This window comes from Cervus elaphus, chromosome 24 (genome assembly GCF_910594005.1).
Source record: "Cervus elaphus chromosome 24, mCerEla1.1, whole genome shotgun sequence".
In the NCBI taxonomy this organism is placed as follows: domain Eukaryota; kingdom Metazoa; phylum Chordata; class Mammalia; order Artiodactyla; family Cervidae; genus Cervus; species Cervus elaphus.
Genome location: NC_057838.1, coordinates 58391462 through 58410594, shown reverse-complemented (window position 1 = coordinate 58410594; position 19133 = coordinate 58391462). Strand labels below are relative to the sequence as shown.

At 45.9% G+C, this 19133-nt stretch overlaps 1 protein-coding gene across 5 annotated transcripts in view; it reads left to right on the top strand.

Annotated features, from left to right (window-relative positions):
• Positions 1–19133, top strand: part of CACNA1D (calcium voltage-gated channel subunit alpha1 D) — a 344231-nt gene that overhangs the window by 159057 nt on the left and 166041 nt on the right. For all 5 annotated transcript variants that reach the window (XM_043886198.1, XM_043886202.1, XM_043886200.1 and 2 more), the window contains exon 4: positions 16388–16527. In XM_043886198.1, coding sequence (XP_043742133.1) covers positions 16388–16527 — 140 coding nt within the window. The remainder of the gene's footprint in view (positions 1–16387; positions 16528–19133) is intronic.

The window sequence follows — 19133 nt, the reverse complement described above, 5'->3', positions numbered from 1 at the left end:
TATGTGGTGCTTCCACGTGATTCAGCTGAGTTTTTGTAGAAGCAATGATTCTTTTTGTACTTATGTTTCATCATTTCATTTCAATTCAGTCACTCAGTCATATCCAACTCTTTGAGACCCGGTAGACTGTAGCATTCCAGACTTCTCATCCATCACCAACTCCCACGACTTCCTCAGACTCATGTCCTTTGAGTTGGTGATGCCATCCAACCATCTCATCCTCTGCCATCCCCTTCTCCTCCCACCTTCAATCTTTCCCACCATCAGGGTCTTTTCCAAGGAGTCAATTCTTTGTATCAGGTGGCCAGAGTACTGGAGTTTCAGCTTCATCATCAGTCCTTCTAATGAATATTCAGTACTGATTTCCTTTAGGATTGACTGGTTGGATCTCCTTGCAGTCCAAGGGACTCTCAAGAGTCTTCTCCAACACCACAATTCAAAGGCATCAATTCTTTGGTGCTCAGTTTTCTTTGTGGTCCAACTCTCACATGCATACATGACTACTGGAAAAACCATAGCTTTGACTAGATGGACCTTTGTTAGCAAAGTAATGTCTCTGCTTTTTAATATGCTGTCTAGGTTGGTCATAGCTTTTCTTCCAAGAAGCAAGCGTCTTTAAATTTCATGGCTGCAGTTACCATCTGCAATTATTTTGCAGCATGCAATTAAATTAGATAGTTACAGGACAAGTCCACCTGATATTAAACTTGGGGAATAATGGGGAGTCATAACCATTTCTTGATAGGCATACAACACAAGTGTTGAGGACAAAAATGTATACATTTTCTATAAATTACCTTGGGAGCCACATAGGTTTCATATGGCACGGACTTTAGTCATTATATTTTGCCCAGAAGAAGCAAAGAATGTCAGTTCATCTGCCCAGATGGTTAAGTGCAAATCAATTTAGAGAACTTCTGCTGTAGAAAAGAGGTCAAGACCTGAACTTCCACCCTCAATTCCCAGTATAATAATAACCATTTATTGTGTGCATGCTTTGCACTGGGTATTGCACGTGAGTTCATTTATTTTCTTGACAGGGCTATCACCATTTAGGAAACCAAGGCTCAAAAGGGTGAAGTGCTTGTCCCAGGTTATATCTCTGGACCCAGTAGGAACTTTGAATTCAGGACAAATTCAACTTTGAATTTGTCTGACTCTAAAATTCACTACGCTATTCAGCGTACCACTGGTCATTCTACCAGTTTCCTTATCCTGGCTTGAGGGATGTCTGATTGTTTAAAAGTCGATAGCAGACTGGTAGAGTGTAGGCCTTCCAGAGGTGTTACAGGACACTTGATTTTGGGGACCCACCTGCTCACCTTTTACTGACTGTAGTAAGGGGTGGTCTTCTCTCATATCTTTGCCTTTTTCTGTGCTTATGTATGTCTGGGCTGAGGAAAAATGCATGACTGGATGTCACAGTTGAACTATTCTGGATTTGGGTTTTTTTTTAAGTTTGGCATTTGAGCAGAATCACAAGTTGTAGAAAGTGGTAATTTCCAGACATTTCAGGTCTGATTCACCAACACTACTGTAATTAAAGAAAAACCTGTATTTGTTTGCCCCATTTTATCCTAACTCACTAGGATGTTTTATAAATAATGAACCTAGATATTTTAGCAAACAGCATCTATTTAGTTGTTGAAGCTTTCAGGGGATCATCTGCTCATAGGTCTCAAAGTCATCCTAATGATGGGAGTTTGCCTGAACACTAATTCATTGGGAAGTGACTGTGGATAGTGAACTATACTGTCATGTAAAGGCAGCTTCAAAATACAGAGCATGGAAATTAAGCAGCTCGACAGTTCGTTTAGGAGAGAAGTACTGAGAGCTCAAGTGTAATGATTTCAGTCGGTCACAGAGTGTTAATGAATTTTGAATTGAGGCAGTTGTGATTAAGCCTGTTGCCTTTTCCAACACTAATCATTATTAAAATGATGATTGATCTGAGTGATTATGAAACCATTAAAAAGGCATCTGCCTATGCCTGAATTAACAGGATGGATGTAGGTTTTGTAGTTGTAGCCAAACAGGACTTGTAGTGATTTTGATTTCAAGGCGCTTGTTTATTTAGGCTCCTTCCTGTGTTTGCTGATCCTACAATACTATTTTCTAGTAATATTTCTACTATTTTCACAGGGTGGAAACATTGGGGTTGGGGCGTACGCTTGGTGTGACCACTTGGGCCTCAGCTCTGTGGCGTGTAGAGTGACAGGAGTAGGGTGGCTTCTCACATTCCCACAACCCCACCCTTGATTGCGGAGATGCTTGTGGAGGCCCTTCCGTGAGCATCACAGCTCCTTCACAACACAGCTGCACGGTGACAGCAGCCCCTTACTGAGTGCAGAACATGCGCCAGGCATTTCCACCATCGTTGTTAATCCTTAGCTCCCCCAGGGTCATGGTGGTGGCACCACTGAGAAGATGAGGAGACGGCTGCTTGACCATTTCAGGTCTTTCTCTTGGACCACACATCTGGTCCAGCAGAACCAGGGTTTGAATTCATTCTTCATTATCTTCAGTTTTGTGCTTCCTTAAAAGAGTGTTCTTTTGGTAGATCACTTCAGTCTTAAGAAAACCAAGGAAAGACTTCATCTCATCCAGTGAATGAAGACACGAAACCATGCTTCCAAAGAACCGCCTCAGACTCTGTAGAGCCCACCCAGCTCAGAGAGCCTTTTACCCTAGCCACCCGCCTTTCCCATGAAGCAGCTAGAGAAGACAGGCCATTTCTCCCTGATGTCCCCCCTCCCATGTGAATTGTGGATGCCCCTGCTCTGACTGCCCTGCTCCCTCCTAAGGGGTGTCAGCTGGCATCCCTGACCCTGGTTGGCCTATGAGCCCGCCTTGGGTTGGGGACCATGGCCCAGGTCTTCAGATGTCCACATGGTCCCTACCCTACTTCTCTGACCTGCTGTCCCACTTGGGGCCCACTGGGGGTGTCAGTTCACGCTCCGTTCCGGTCACATCTTATGAGTTCTTCCTCATAGGTACTCGAGGTGGATCAGGGAAGGTGGGCAGGCTGTGAGGTAGATCGGGTCTCTAGGACCATCCCTCCTTTCCATGTCCAGCGCCCAGGTGCCCGCTGCTGCTGGTGCTGTCCTTCCTTCTCTCGGTTTCAGGTTCTCCATTTACCAGAGCACAGTGTTCTTGGGGCTCTGGAGTGCCTTCTGGATCTGTGGTTCAAAGCCTTCCCCACCCCATTCTTCCTTCTGTGGTCCTCTGCAAGCCTGCATCTTTTTTTTTTTTTGATGTTTATTTATTTGGCTGAGCCCATCTTAGTTGTGACATGTGGGATCTCATTCCCAGACCAGGGATTGAACCTGGGCCCCCTGCACTGGGTCGAAGTCTTATCCTCTGGACCACCAGGGAAGTCTCCAAACCTGCATCATCTTTCTTCCCATGAAAATTCCTGTCTTGGTCTCACCCAATCTCCATTCCCTCTTCTCCAGGTAGCACCAGAGATGGCTGACTCCCGGGATGGCCTCACTTGGTCTCCTAGGACAGGCAGGGAACTCACTGCCCAACCTTGGCCCGAGTCACTGTTTCCTTACGTGGAGATTCAGTTCTTCCTTTTGAAACAGACCTAGGACATGAACCTCCATTCCCATTGCTTTCTGGGTTGATTCTGTTTTACTGTTTGGTTTGATTCTTGGGTGTTTGGCTCTGTACACAGTTAGGGATTTTTTCAGTACCTTTTAACTTGAGGAGTTTTGTGGACGTATGTTTGTGGAGGGGGAGAGAGTATATGAGCAAGCAAAAGTGAGTGGTTATTTTTACCCACTGGTGTCCACTGGTAGATCCAGATTACTGGCTTTCAGAGCTATGTTTTTCAATTTTTAAAACTTTTGCCAACAAAAGTATATACATCTTACATCTATGTATATATTATCTGAGACATGTTTGATGAAAATATACTTAATAAGTTCTGGTATTTGCTATGCAGTCTGATAATTTCCCTTCTGTTTTATTTCATTTTTTCAAAAATTTCTGGATGTAAACCACAAAATTAATTTCAGATGTATTCCATTTAAAATGTCTTCTCCATTACAGTATAAATTCCATGAAGGCAGGGAAAAATTAATCTCATTCCGGCCATTCCTCTTATGTCCCCCATAATCTGTGTTCAGTTCATATTGTCAGCTGATTCTTCTCTCCATGAAAATCCTCTGGAGAAATACTTTTATGTTCTGAGAAGCAATTTCATTCAAAAACATAAGGTAACTTGTGTCACTGGTCTGATTTCCTTCCATAGTAGCTGTTAGAAATCTCACAGAGACATTAATGAAAATGTCTTCATCATATGCATCTTCATTATGCTCTTATTCCTGTTTCATTTTTTTTCTCTTTCTTGTTAATTTTTATTTCTTGTCTTACGCTTTTGTCCTAAATATTTTGACTTTCAGCTGATTATAAAGATGTTCAATGAGAAAAACACAGACATATGTAAAAGTAGAGATAGACAGTCCACCATGATCTTATTCTCAGAGGCAAGCCTTTTTGCTTTCCGGTATCTCTGCTGCAGACTGGCTTGTTAAGAGACCTTTTCAGACACCGAGGGGGTCATGTTATTTGTGTTATTCCTGGACTGATGTATGATGGACATCCTTCCTTGCCCTGTGTGTAGATCTCCTTCTTCTTCGAAACAGTCATTTAGCATTCCCTTTCTTACTTCAAATTTTTATTTTCTTGCTGCCTAGATTTCTTTTTTGGAATGAGGCAGACCTACATAAAATTTTACCTTAAAAAGATCAGTAGCAATTAGTGACTAGTCCTAGCCACCTGACTAAGCAGAATCCCCTCTAGTGACTGCTTCTGGAGCCCCTGGTTTTCCTGGGAGTGGAATTGCTCCTAGAAAGCCCACGTGGGTTCTGAGCTTGGGGGTTGGTGGGAGACCCCTCCCCTCCCCCTGCTTCTGGGAAGTGTTAAGTGACAGATGAGGGAAAGGTCTGACTGAAGGGCCAGATCAATGTGAGGGGTGCTCCCAGCTCGAGTGGGTCTGCAGACACTTAGTTCTGCTTAGTCACTGCCTTGGGTATTGATTTCTGCCTCAGGACCACAGTTAGGTGCTGCCTGGTTTTTAAGGCACCCAATGTCTTTTAAATTAAATTAATTCTACTTTCTAATACTGAAACAATGATAAATTATGGGCATGGAGTTATTAATCTTCTGAGTAAACGTATCACATGTTTTATCTCACTTCTAGACTCTGCAGTTTATGTATTTTTAAACTTTGATTCATGAATTTATTCAGAAAGAAATGATCTATATCCTATGGTCTCATTACAGTCCCTGGAAAAAAAGTGTACCACCCGTGAGGTTGTTCATCCCAAAGGAGTGGTTTTTATGGTAGAGAGAAGCACGTGGTGAGCTGAATGGCTCCTGTCCCTCCTGCCCGCACCCCTCACCCCTCCCGCCAACCCACAGGGACCTGCTCCTTTGCAGGCAGGGGAAGAAGGGGGTGACCCAGAGTCTGGGAGCAGGTGTTCCACCTCCTGAGTGTTCCGTTCTGTATGTGCCATAGGCAGACGTTGCTGGATGGCCCCGGAGGTGTAGGGGCTGTCGTAGATGGGTGTCTGTCTCCCTGAGAGTGCAGTCAGTGCTGACCCTGGGCCGGGCCCCGCCAGGAGGAGATGCCTGCGCTGGGGGTGTGCAGACCTAAAGGGTGGGCAGCGAGCTGGGCCCTTCCCAGTGCCCACGTGGTGAGTAGTTAGCATGGGCTCCACGCCAGGTCCCATGCTGTTCCTGGGGCGCAGCCAGGCCAGGGCAGTGTGTGAGATAGAGGCAGCAGTCAAGTGGGCTAGCGTCCAGGCGTGTGCACTCCACACAAAACCTGGCTTCTGTGTGTTACATGTGTTGCCTCATTCACGCTCAACAACAAACCTAGCCTTCTTATTCTCATTTTATGTTGAAGAAGCAGTGACAAAAGAGAGGTAAAGCCACTTGCCTGGGTCCACACAGCCAGTAAGTGGTGGATCTGGAAGCTGTCCCTAGGCTCTTTGCTGCCACTGGACTAGGTCACAGTACATTCAGACACATGATTCCAAATAGTCTTAAATGGGGATAGCACCGCCCAGCAGGTACCAACATTATTACAGTTGGCTGCTCCATCCGTAGGGTGCCTCCTCAGATTGCTCTGTCCAGGTTGCTTGGATGACCCAAGGCTGAGGTCCTGGTGGAGCTCTGTGAAAGCCCAGGTTAGCTTTGATGGGCATGGGACCAGTGGGGAGGTGTGCTTCCCCATCAGGTGGGTGCAGTCAGGTCTCTGCAAACCAAGGGGCGTGGTTACTGCTCTCTGTAGTTGCTGTTCTCTGTGACCCTCACACATGACTACAGTAGTAATCCCTTCTTTGCCTGTCTTACTCCATAGCTTGGAGAGTCCCCTGAGGTAAGAGATTGGAACATGTTTCTCTTCTTTCAAGTTCTGTGTCCAGGTGTGCATGTAGTGTGTTTACAGGCATACAGGTGAGCATCAGGCGCATGAAATGAGTTTATACCCAGAATTCAGATGTCAGAAAATTTAACCGTAGGCAGATGTGAAAGGTTTTTCCTTAGTTCTTTCTGTTAATGGGGAAAAGGAATGGCTGTCTTCTTGTCAAAATGAAGATGTTTGGTTTAAAAATTCCTCAGTTCCTGCCATTTTGAAATGTTTGCTCATTTCTTTTCAGCCAAGGAAATGGACATGTTGGAGCATTTGACTCATGTCAGGCAAAAGAAGCAATGCTAAGAAAACACTTCATTTCTAAAATGATGGGGTTTGGCAGTTTTCGCATGACCTGGGCCCATTAGATCCCAGGGAGGCAGTGAGCTACTTTGATCAGCCCCATGTAGGACACATAATCTCACTGCCATTTACATTGGCCTGAGCTGTCAGGAGAGGCTGTAAAGGCCTGACACAGTTAAGGAAAAAAGCTGAGCTCTGTAATTCCACCTAGGAGAGGCGAATAGATCTGGGCCTGGGTGTGAGAACTACTGATGGGGCTCCCTGATGGTGAGACAAGGTCTCAGCCCAGGGGCTCATAAATGCAGCATTGGGCTATTCTTTTTTTCGTTTTTGGTGGATGATACCATCATGGTATTTTTTGAGGCTAAGCTCACATTCCTTTGTTCCATATGATGAGAGGGTCTGCAGAGGTAGATGCAGTGGATCTTGTCTTCAAGGTACTAACAATCTTCAAATGATACACCTCATAGGTTTGTCTTCCCAACTTAGACCAGGAGCTCTGGAAAGCAGGGCAGCACATTGCCCCTCTCTGCCCCCTTTCACGGCCTAATATGTAGTTAGTGCTCGAGTATCTGTTGTTATGGTTTACTTTCATGATTAAATGCAAATGGTGCAACTTTTAACTCTGAGGTGGCAAAGAGTTTTGACTCACAGGCCCACTCCATTCCAGGGGTGATGCCTGATTGGGCAGCGTGTGGAGCTGTATTAGGGGGCAGTGGGAGGACTGCTGACTGGGGACTGGTGAGGGGTGTCTGCTGCAGAGGTGCCTGGGGAGCAGAGGCAGTGTGCACCCAGGGCTCATTTGTCTTACCCGATAAGTGCCTCATGCTTATGAAAGAGGGAGCGGAAGAGCCACTCAGAGGAAATGAAACTTCTCAGTCTTTCCTGAAAGGGTGGAGTAGGATTTTTCAGTGATGGAGAAGAAAAGCAGCAGAGACCAGAAGTTCCGATGAGTGTGACGTATGTGCAGGGTGTCCTGGGAGCTGACGCACTGGACCAGAGGGAGTCGAGGAGGAGAAAGAGGAATCGGGTGGGATTGAGGCCCTTTGTCTGGTGGGGTAGCACATCAGGTGGTTGTTGGTATGTATAGCATAGACAGATTGTGTAGAGGTCCTTGGGGATGCCAGATGGAGGAACTGAGATGTGATACAGTCCTCTGCTTTTCAAGAAGCTTTCCCAAATGCTCCAGACACAATTAGTTGTTCCAATCCATATCTCTCTACAGGATATTCCCAGTACTCTGCTTTAGCTGTGATCATTGTCTGCTATGTCTGTAAACGTTTACATATATATCTGCTGTTTTCCTCCAGGACACGGACAGTGTCTTAGTTATCACTGATCTCCAGTGCTCAGGACCACATCTGGTATGGCATAGATACCAGTGAATATGGTTGAGTTAAATTGAAATCGGGTTCCTGAACTGCCAGCCAAGATGGGGCAGATCTGGGCAGTGCCTTCGTGGTGAAGCTGGGTGAGAAAGTGTATGGCTGCCAGCCACAGAATGTACCTACCTGCTACTAAGAGGTCCCAGGATGAGTGGAATGGGAAGCAAGGCAAGTCTGAGGCATCAAGTTTACAGGAGTGTGTAGAGTCCCAGAAACCAGGTAGAGTTGAAGACAACAACATGAATGAGATGGAAGAATGAAGTCAGGAAAACTGAGCCTCAGTGAATTCCCAGAGGCAGTGGCTTGCAGAGCTCTTGGGTCCTATGCCTAGAGAACCATTCCTAAGCCCGTGGGCCAAAGGGAGGAATTGAATTCAAGGAGTTGAATCTCTTGAGAAGTGAGAAGCTGCTGAAGAGTCTCTTAGATGCTTTAACTTTCAGAGAAGCAGAGTGATTCTGTAGGCCCCTGATATTTACCTAGGACTTCAGTTAGCAACTGACCCAAAACCCAACTTAAACTGGCTCAGTTTATTGGCTTTTGTAACCGAAAAGTCCAAAGTCGGGGGAGAAGTTTGGCTTCAGGTTCCAGGTTCAGCTTGATCCAGGGACTTGTATGGTGGCATCAGGGCCAGGCGCTTGCATCTGTCTTTCCGTTTGTCTCCCTCTCCTCATCTTTTCCCTTGAGTTCCCTTGGTGTTGACTTTTCATCTTTATGTCCCCCTGGCAACTCTAGGCTTGTGGCCTCAAAGAGCTCATTTGAGCCAGTGACAGAACTTCTAGCCTAGTGTCTGAGTGAAACCCAGGATTAGTTCTGACTGGACCTGGTTGGTGGGCATTGGGTCACATGCCTATCCCTGGGCCAATAACCTGGGTCACAGGCCAACCCCTGCAGCCCCTGGCCTGAAAGGAGGGAAGAAGGGATTCTCAGAGGAGTCAGGGAGCTGTTACCTTGTGAGTTTTGCTGGGTGACAAGAACCATAAGGAGCCACCCCCTGCCACTTGCTTGCTCCTGCAGCCTCTGTGCTGCCAGTGAGTGGGGAGGCCACAAGAGAAAGGGCCCTGTCAACTTCTTCTGTCTTCTTCCCATCGACCAGATGTCTTTGAGTTTGGTCTCCATGGAGCAGTCAGCCAGGGCACTCACTGGCCACCTCCATTTGTCATCTCAGGTACATTCTGGACGGCGTCCTGTGCGGTGGTCCTACCCAGCCTGGGTGGTCACTTGGCTAGCATCGGTCCTGTAAGGTTTCTGTCCCATCTCCTGATTCTCCTGCCGGGATTCTACTTCCAGAGCCTGGAAACGTGGCCTCTCCCTATTCTGTTGCCAGTGGCCTCTGATGGCAAGCGTCTGACTGCTCACAGGGCTCTTTCAGGCTTCACTTAATCTGATTTTCACTGTCACCTGGGTGGGGAGGATGAGTGTCCTGGTTTTATAGATGAGGAAACTGAGAAGCAGGGGGCGGCGGAGGCGGATGACTCAGCTGAGAGCCACAAGAAGTGGATTCAGTCTTGTGTCCTCCTCAATCAGTGTGTACTTTTAAGCCAAAGGTGAAGAAGAAGGAAGGCATGCTGACTATTCCAGCCAGTCTCTTAACATAAGCCTGGCGTCCAGCTACCCACTGGCAGCCGTCTAAGACTTCGTTAACACTCGCAGAGGAAAGCCTTACCTCTGTTTACATGCTCGTTCTCTGAGGGGAGGCCACCTGCTGTCCCCCCTGCCGTGGTCTCCAGCAGAGTTTACAGGAGGTTGAATCACACATAGAAGCCTCTGTACAAGTGGCCAAATGAGTCTCAGGTGACACATTCCTGAGAGCACCTCCCGGAATGTGTGAGGCAGTAGGTAGGAGGGTCTCTTGGTGACCTCAGGTGACCTGGTCACCTGAAAAGGCAGCAGTTTCTCCTGGATCTTGCTGCTCCTGGTTGGTCATCCTCCCCAGCATCCCTGGGCCCTGACTTCTGAAGTGGCCTTCTACTGAAGCCTGAGTCTGGACATCACTCCTCAGGTCATAAGGAATTGTAGTTTTACAGCTGGAAGACATCATCCATTCAGACTTCTTGTTTTACAGATGAGAAACAGAAGCCAAGCCTCAGAACCTCCCCCAGCCCCAGGTCCATGCAGCCCTTGGTCCCTTTGGTTCCCCCTTCCCTCACACCTGTGCTTCTGTAGCCCTGGACATCTCATCACCCTTGACCGATTTTCCTTTGTGGGTGCTCCTCTCTCCTATGAGGCCGGGAGGTCATGGTGCAGAGCAGAAGCTGTGAGGTTCTTCCTGGGTGTTTAGTCATGGGTGTTTTCCTGGGACAGGGCCTGTAGTATTGTTATGGGTGGGATGTCTGTATCCCCACATGTTAATGTGTTCAAAACTCAACCCTAATAGGGTGGTGTTTGGAGGTGGGGCCTTTGGGGAGTGATTTGGCTTAGATGAGATCTTGAGGATGGGGCCCTCACGATGGGATTAGTGCCCTGAGAAGAAGAGGAAGGGTGAACTCTCTCTCTATGTGTACATTTCCACCAAGGAAAGGCCAGATGAGGACAGCATGAGAAGCCAGCCCTCCACAAGCCAGAAAAAGTGTTCTCCAGACACCAGATCAACTGACACCTTGATGTTGGACTTCTCAGCCTCCAGACTGAGAAATAAGCCTCTGTTGTTTAAGCCAGCCGGCCGATGGTATTTTGTTATGGCAGCCTGAGCCGACTAAAACAATTACAGAACGTCTTAGCAGGAAAGGCCGTTGAATAATGTTTGGTCAGAACCTCTCATTTTGCCCATTTATTTCCTCATTTATAAATATCGAGTATCTGTTTTTGTGACAGACTTGGAAATACAGTGATGTATGAAATAGAAATGGTCCCTGATTTTATAAGAAATTATCCTTTATTGGGATAGACAAGTATCAAAAGAGGTAGTTTTTTTTTTTTTTTTAATTTAAATTTTCCATTGTGAACAGTGCTATGCAGAAATACGGTGAGCTTTGACAGCATATACCAGTGGGCCTGAATTTTGTCCAGGAGGTCAGTAGAGGTTTTGCTGAGAAAGTGTCATTTCAGCTGAGCCTTGAAGGACAGGTAGAACTTAGCCTGATGTAAAGGCAGGAACTGGGGTGAGAGTGGAGGGAGGCATCCTATAGTGAAGAACAGGGTGTGGACCTGAGTGAGTCAAGGCTGAGTGGGGCTAGCAGAATACAGATTCAACTCCAGGCCCTGGGTTCTCTCCACAGCTCCGTGCTGGGCTTGTGTTAGTCCCGTGGCAGGATTGTGTGCTCACCAGAGATGGGCGTTGACACCCGTGGGGGTAGGGGTGGCACACGAGGTGGGTGAAGCAGAGTAGACAGAGGTGTGGAGAAGGGAACGCATGAACCTGGGAGCACAGTGGGAGGGAGCAGGTCGGCCCATGGAGTGGGTGCTCTTGCAGGAGAGGAGTGAGCAAGCTGGAAGGGACAAGGGTAGGCGGTGAGGGTGTTCACAGGGACTCCAGGTGGGATTGAAAGGGAGGGCCTGGGAGATGCTGGGATCAGCTGTTCTCTACAGTCTGACCATTGAGCCCAGGCTCGTTCTAGGAAGGGTTTTTGGTAATTTAGAAAGATTCCTGCCCTGCTTGTTTTGCTTTGGTACATATGCTAGAATCCTAAGTTCTCATGTTTTTATAGCTCTCTTTCAGTCTGGCCTTGTTGCTTAATTCCTTGTCTTTTTTTCCCCCCTTTTCTACCTCCTATTGGGACCCATGAGTACTTTATGTGTGCCCCGTATGGTGTTGGAAAGTGAAAATGTTAGTTCCTCAGTCATTTCCGATTCTTTGTGACTGCATGGACTGTAACCTACCAGTCTCATCTGTCCATGGAATTCTCCAGCAAGAATACTGAAGTGGGTTGCCATTTCCTTCTCCAGGGGATCTTCCTGACTCAGGGGTCAAAGCTGGGTCTCCTGCATTGCAGGCAGATTCTTTACTCTCTGAGCCATCAGAGACTGGTATGGTGCTAGATGCTGGGGTTACAAAGACAGTTAGAAATGATCTCTGCCTATGAGGAGCCCAGGTGGTAGGACCCAGAAGGGGCGTGTGTGTGAATGGGGAGACTCTTATGTCTTTTACTGCCAGGGTGTATGCCAGGAGACCTCTGCAAAGACTTGAGCCTTTTGGGTGATGAGCAAAGCAAAGAGATAAGCCTTACCTGGCTCATGAAGCCTCTGTTGATCTTTTGACAGCAGGTGGAGACTTCTGTGAGGGTAGGGACCAGGCTTTCTGAGGGAGACACAGGTGCTCAGGGATGCATGAATGGATGGATAGATTCATGATGGATGAATGTTTGTATCACAGCGCTAGTGAAGGGATCCTTCTAAATAGGACAGCTGACCACCAAGTACAGGTAAGGATCCTGGCATCAACTGTTCCCTGCTAGTTGAGTTTCTGTTTCTCAAAGCTCTGTATGGGGTTAACTGATGTAGAGACTCTTGCTTTAGAACCTCTCCTGCTTGATGACACTTCACTGTTGAAAGAAGGTAAATCAGGTTTCAGAATTAGGTGTTCAGCTTTCATTTCTCTAGTGACTTGAGTCTCATAGGGGACTTTCATCCACATAACAGAGTGGTCTCTGGTGAAGATTTGGCACTTTCTAGTTTCTTAAAAGATGGTTTGGCTGGCCCTGCTCACCCAGGAGCCCCTGTTAGTGAGCTGGATTCCTGCTGGTGGCTGGGTGAGCATGCCTGGCAAATGCAGGGAGACTGGGGTACAGGAATCATGTACTCTTCTTGTTCGGCCTGGAGTAGGGCTTTAAGATACAGCCCCTGCCCAGGGGCCACCTCATTTCATGTTCATTTCTGGAGGGCTCTCACTTGCCTCTCTTCAGTTGTTCCATTCCTTCATCCTTACCGTGGTGGCTTCCTTGTGCTCCCTTCCATCTTGGACTCTGACTGCGTATCTTCTCTGTGCAACGTCTCACTGTCCTTCATCCAGGTGCGTGTTCCCACCCCGTCTTGTAAAGAACCTGACCTTTTTTGGTGGCTTCCTTTCAAATCAGTAATCCAGCCTTCTTTTTTTTCAAATGAGCAATCCTCTTGTGAAGTAATTACCTCCCCTTCCAAGGATTGTGGTTTTGCAAGATTTTTCTTTAACCCTGCATTTGCTTAACGTAGAAGGGTATTTGTTTCCTAAGAGTCCTTTTGAACAGCAGGACTGGGGGCCAGGATGACCTGGCTTCTAGGCAGACTGGTCCTCCGGGCTCTTCAGGCTGTGATTGTTTAGCTGGCATCATGGTAGAGTCTCTGTAGGAAAGAACTGCATTAAAGCAAGGTTACATTTCATATAATCAATTCCATCAAGTAATGTGCGGAGGATTTTGGAAAGAGAAACCAAAAATCTTCAAAAAGGAGAGAGGGGAGGCTAAGAGAGGGATAAAAAGAGCCCTAAACAATTCAGTTGCACAAATAGCCCTTGTATTATTGTGGCAAAATTACTTATAAGTAAAAGCTACAGAGGGAAAACAAGCTGTATTTGGTAGGTGTACTGTCTGTTCCCTGTCTTGTTTGTCTGCTCTGAAGTATAGTGCTGTGTTGACGTAGAGATGTTACTGCTCTGAATATTGATGGGAGCAAAAGCCTTTTTATTTATTTTTTTTTCTGTCTGGCCCGGTAAATAAAGCAGAAAGGATAAAAAGGGAAGAAGAATTGTAAAATCGACATGCTGTTTCCTGCTTATCTTGTTCCCTTACAATTCTGACTCTTAAAAACATCGTAGCGGTCTACCTTTGGTGGCCAGGGTCCAATTTGAGGGCAGCAGATTGGTTTATTCAGAGAGTTTTGCTTTTGGTTACATCTTTTCCTTTTAGCTCTCTAAGTTAGTGTCACTGCCTCCTCAAAGCCCTCCCGAATCTCTCCTCTGTAGTCAGTAGTGACGCCGGTCGCTGTTCTTCAGAACAGCCACAGTGGCCTGAGTGTATGCCCCGTGGGAGCTCACCAGCTGGGGATGTGGCAGTGAATGGGAAAATGAGCCCTTGCTCTCACGAGGCTCCCAGGGACTCCAGAGAGTAAAACAGAAGCGTCCTTGGAGGTCTGCCTGGGGAACAAGGGGGCACACATGCTGCTGCTCTGGGAGATTTCAGCTGCTCACCCCAGCCTGGAGGGTGTGGCTGCTGTGTGGAGGGAGCAGGTCATGGTCCAAAAAGGCCTTGCAAGCTGGTGAAGGGTGGTGTGGGGTACATGGGATGAGCCAGACTGAAAGAGAACCTATTGGGAGATCTGGAGGAAGCCTGAGTGTGGAGGCTGGGGATGAGCAAGACTTTTAAAATTGAAAACACATGGACCCTGGCTAACTTTCACCACAAAGGAATTTATTAGACCGCTCGGATGGTGTTCTGAGGATCAAGCGGTGCTCTTGAGGGCATGTGAGGAATGACATGGACCTGGAGGGAAGAACTGATGAACTGGCTTTTCAGCATGACCAGTGGGGAGCAGAGAACAGGGGTAAAGCCTGGGGTACCTCCAGGGTTGGACAGTTCCCCTGCTGGTAAACAGGAAGGATGCAGTGGAAAAACTCAGTGAAGTCCCACCTGGGACTCATCTGTGGTGGAGGGGTAGCACTCTGGTGGCAGCTAGAGCCCAGGGTGGCCTAGACAAAACACTGCTTCTATGGAGCAAAGCAAGTCCTTGCAGGGGTTGTTTTTGTTTAGTCGCTCAGTCGTGTCTGACTCTTTGTGACCCCATGGACTGCAGCACGCCAGGCTTCCCTGTCCTTCACCATCTCCTGGAGCTTGCTCAAACTCATGTCCATTGAGTTGGTGATGCCATCCAACCATCTCATCCTCTGTCGTCCCATTCTCCTTCTGCCTTCAGTCTTTCCCAGCATCAGTGTCTTTTCTAATGAGTCGGCCGTTTGCATCAGGTGACCAAAGCATTGGAGCTTCAGTTTCAGCAGGGGAGAAAGGGTCTAACCCTTTGGCCTTATTAGAGGGCAGATCTGCTTATCAGGGTGCAGAACCGCTCTTTGTCAGTTCCCTCTCCTGTGATGTCCTCTGTGTATGATGTCTGAAACCCTCACCTCCCGCACTGGACTAAACGTTTCAAAGACAGGACCACAGTGGAGACGTTTTTCTTATCTTGGCTCCTGGAGTGGGGCCCATCATGGAGAAGAGGTGCTCACTAAGTATTTCCTGAGCCAAATTTATTTGCCCTCTTGCACTAGGCATCTTAATAAGTGAATTCTATGACTTCTATTTTCCTGAGGCATTGGTAACTTTCCTCAGATCTCACAGAGAATTAATACTAGCAGAGGACTTTATAGTCCATGTGGAAGAGTTTTAATTAGGATTTTTCACTTAGTTGTTATTTAAGTAGCTTTTTGCCAGCACATACCTCTTGTAAAATTGACCTCATACATCTCAACAGTCCATATTTCTTTTGAAACCCAAGCCATACAAAGAAAACCTTAGTGAAAGAGGAAAGAGCCAACATTTTGAGACTTACTGATGGGTGCATTTTCTACAATTCGTGGAATTGCATGAGTTGGAGTCAGAAAGATTCTGAGAGCCCCATAGCATGAGGGTGGCATCTTGGAGATCTGTGGCAGTCAGATGGAAGTGGCTGCTGAGTCTGTTAAGAGCATTCCAGGACTGAGGCCAGGCCTCCTGGGAATGTGCAGGGTTACCCATCAGCAGTGTCAGCTGGGAGAGGCGGCACACCAGTAAGATGGCCATGGGCTTGCCATCCTGAATCCCCTCCTCCCTCGCCCTTACTGTGCAGCTGAGGAAATGCAGGTCCAGAGGAGAGGAGGGACTTGCCGAGGTCGTCTTGCTGCTCAGTGACAAAGCCGATCCTGACCTAGAAGTCAAGATGGAAACCTGAGAGGAAGAGAGGGTCAAAGCAGACACATCTTCCTTTCTTCCCAAGGACATTCTGTTCAGACCCCAGAGGGAATCTTTTTAGCACCCTTGGGCTTTCCTGGGGGCCTGATTGGGCAAGCTTCGGAGGAAAACACGCTGCGTTTTGCAAATGTGCAGAAATAACAAACACGCGGGTATGTCCTAGGCGGGGTCACCATGCAGACATCAAGGCAGGTGGCAAAGTGCAACCATGCAGTCCAGGATGAGAAATGTTTTCCACTTGGTTCCTTATGAGACATTCAGTGTTAGAATTAAAATGCCTTCTTGCTCCAGGTGCAGTGTTAATTGTTCCATTTCTCATAATAAAACTTGGCTTGGAGTTAAGTGTTAATGTTTCTGAGACACTGATTCTAATTTCTTTTTCTTCTTCTCCCCCACCCCCAATTTTTTTTTTCTTTCTCTCTTCACAGGAAAAAGTAGAATATGCCTTCCTGATTATTTTTACAGTCGAAACATTTTTGAAGATTATAGCATATGGATTATTGCTGCATCCTAATGCTTATGTTAGGAATGGATGGAATTTACTGGATTTTGTTATAGTCATAGTAGGGTAAGTCCCTTTTATTTGGGGAAATATTTTGGAACATGGAAGGTGGGGAGTAACAGGAAACAGTATTTTAAGGGCACAGGCTTGATGCTTTATGCTGGTGATTGTAACCAGAACCTGTCAGGAGTTCTCTGAAGCCTGGTGATGCCAGAGACCAATTTGAAATTCTCTCATTGCGTTACTGCCTCTTTCAGGAACGTGTTAAGGAAGGAAGTTCAAGCTCAGCTAGTGATGTGAGAGGGTTCTTCTTACAAGGCCTTGGGCCTCTACAAATAGGCCAGCTCTGCTGGTGATTTGATTCCAACGTGTAGAGCTCTTATGCTTAACACCCTGTTAAGTTAAAAAACCAAAATAAAGCAGTAATAAATCCTTCATAGCAGTGAGATACTCTGCTATTTAACATCCCTTGAGCAAAGCTATTAATTTTTTCTGCTGCCTTGGGGGAAAAGATTTGGCACACTACTATCCCATTTCAAATAACAAAACAAGGGCTTGAAAAATGTCAGATATCCGGCATGAAGTGAAATAAGCCAGAAAATGCAGAGAAGCAGACATTATCCCCGCATCCTGTCACAGGAAGAAGACACCAACAGTTTCAGTTAAAGGAGAATGTTAAAAAACAGTGGCCTGTGTTAGTCTGGTCCTTCAACACTTGGAAATATTTCCAGCAAGAGAGAAATGAATCAGTGTCAGAGGAATGCTGGGTCTTTGGACCAAATACCCACACAGGAAAATAAGATCTATCCCTTTACTCAGTCTTAGTTGCCTAGCTGTAAAATGGGTGTTCCTAAAATGGTATCTATTCCCATAGAGAGAAATTATTAAATGGTCTTTCTGTTTTCATCTCCATAACTTCATTCAAATGCTTTTTGCAGTTGAGCAAGGTGATTTTTTTTCTTTTGGATTATTCTTTATCATGAATCCTTTACTTTTTCATGAAAGACTAATAGTGCTGGATATTTGGAGAGTGGGATAAAATTTGAGCCTCTTCTTTTAAATCTAGGAAGATAGAGTGGGATCCAAACTGGTAGCCCAACAGTATGATTAGACTTATGGAGAAAAATGTTAACTTTTGTAAAAGCCACCCGAGTACATTGGAATCTAAGGCATTATGGCAAAGATAGCACAACTAAAATGAACAGACAGTTGATATATGTATCACACCTTCCTGTATTTGATGAATTCTAACAAAGAATGGCAAGCAGGAGCCTTACAGGCCTCTCGGTTCTGGAATAATCTTGCTGTAATTCTCCTGACTCTGGACTGTTCATCTTAGCTCTATTTCTTTTGTCCCACCCTGCAATCAACTTTCCATCTGGAGGCACTTTTCAGACGATCATAGAGCACAAAGACAGGGAATCAAGCAGAGTGTGGTGATCTCATTGAGTTGCAGAGACAGAGTCAAGAGTTTAGGAAGGTTGAGATGTCTAAAATTGGAGAGGCATGGTATGGGAGCAGGGAGGGACCTATTCAGAGAAAGAGGTCCATAAATATGCCTTGGGGTCCTCTTGAGTTTTGGCTGAAGCCTAAGCTACACTTACATGGGGTGATAGTCCATAAGGTCGGGTAAAGAATACCACTAGGGAAAAAGGAAGAGCTGGGGGTTATAGCTGACTAATAACTAGGGCTCATATAGGTCTGGGATTTGTTCAAGTTACAACCAACCAGAGTGGAAAGACCTTGTTGAACACCCTGGACAGTCAGTAGAAACCCCAGAAGGGCCATTAATAGTACAACTAAACTAACTCTAGAGTAGGTGTTGGCAAACTGTGATCAGTGGGCCAAATTCAACCTGCTACCAACTTTTGTAAATAAAGTTTTATTGTAACACAGTCACAAGCATTTGTTTACATAGTTGAGTTACGTGGTTTAGGTCCAGAAAGCCTAAAATATTTACTGTCTGGCCCCTTATAAGACAATTTTGACAACTCCTGTTCAACAGTAAAAACTACCTGAAACCCTTGTTAATAGTATGTGAAAAGAACCCTGAAAAGGAGCAGACTGACTTGCAAGTAACTTAAGTGCCTGCCAAAGCAAAATTCAACACTCTTTAAAGGAAGACAACAAAATCCAGATAAAGTGTTCAGCATCCAGTTAAATATTTCTAGACTTGTGAAGAAACGTGATCCATAACTAGTGGGAAATGCCATTAATAGAAGCAGACCTAGAAATGACAAGACAGGATGGAGTTAGTGGAGAATTACTTTACACAAGACTTTAAAAACTATTGTAAATATGTTTATATACTTGAATACATGACTACAGGAAGAAAAGATAGGGCAATGTAAAACAGAACCAAATGGAACTTTGAGAGCTGGAAAATATATCTGAAAAGAAAAACTTCCTGGATTGACCTAACAGGAGAGTAGACCCAATAGAATGATCAAGGAATTTGAAGAGATAGCAAAAAATAATGATGGAAAATAAATGAACACCACCTTAGTGACCTATGGGATAGTATCACATAATCTAATATTCATATGCTTGGAGTCCCAGAAGATAGAGGGGAGACAAAAATATTTGAAGAAATAGTCCAAATTTTCTAAATGTGATGAAAAACATAGACTCACAAATCCAAGAAGGTCAACAAAGCCCAAAGTAAAGATGAA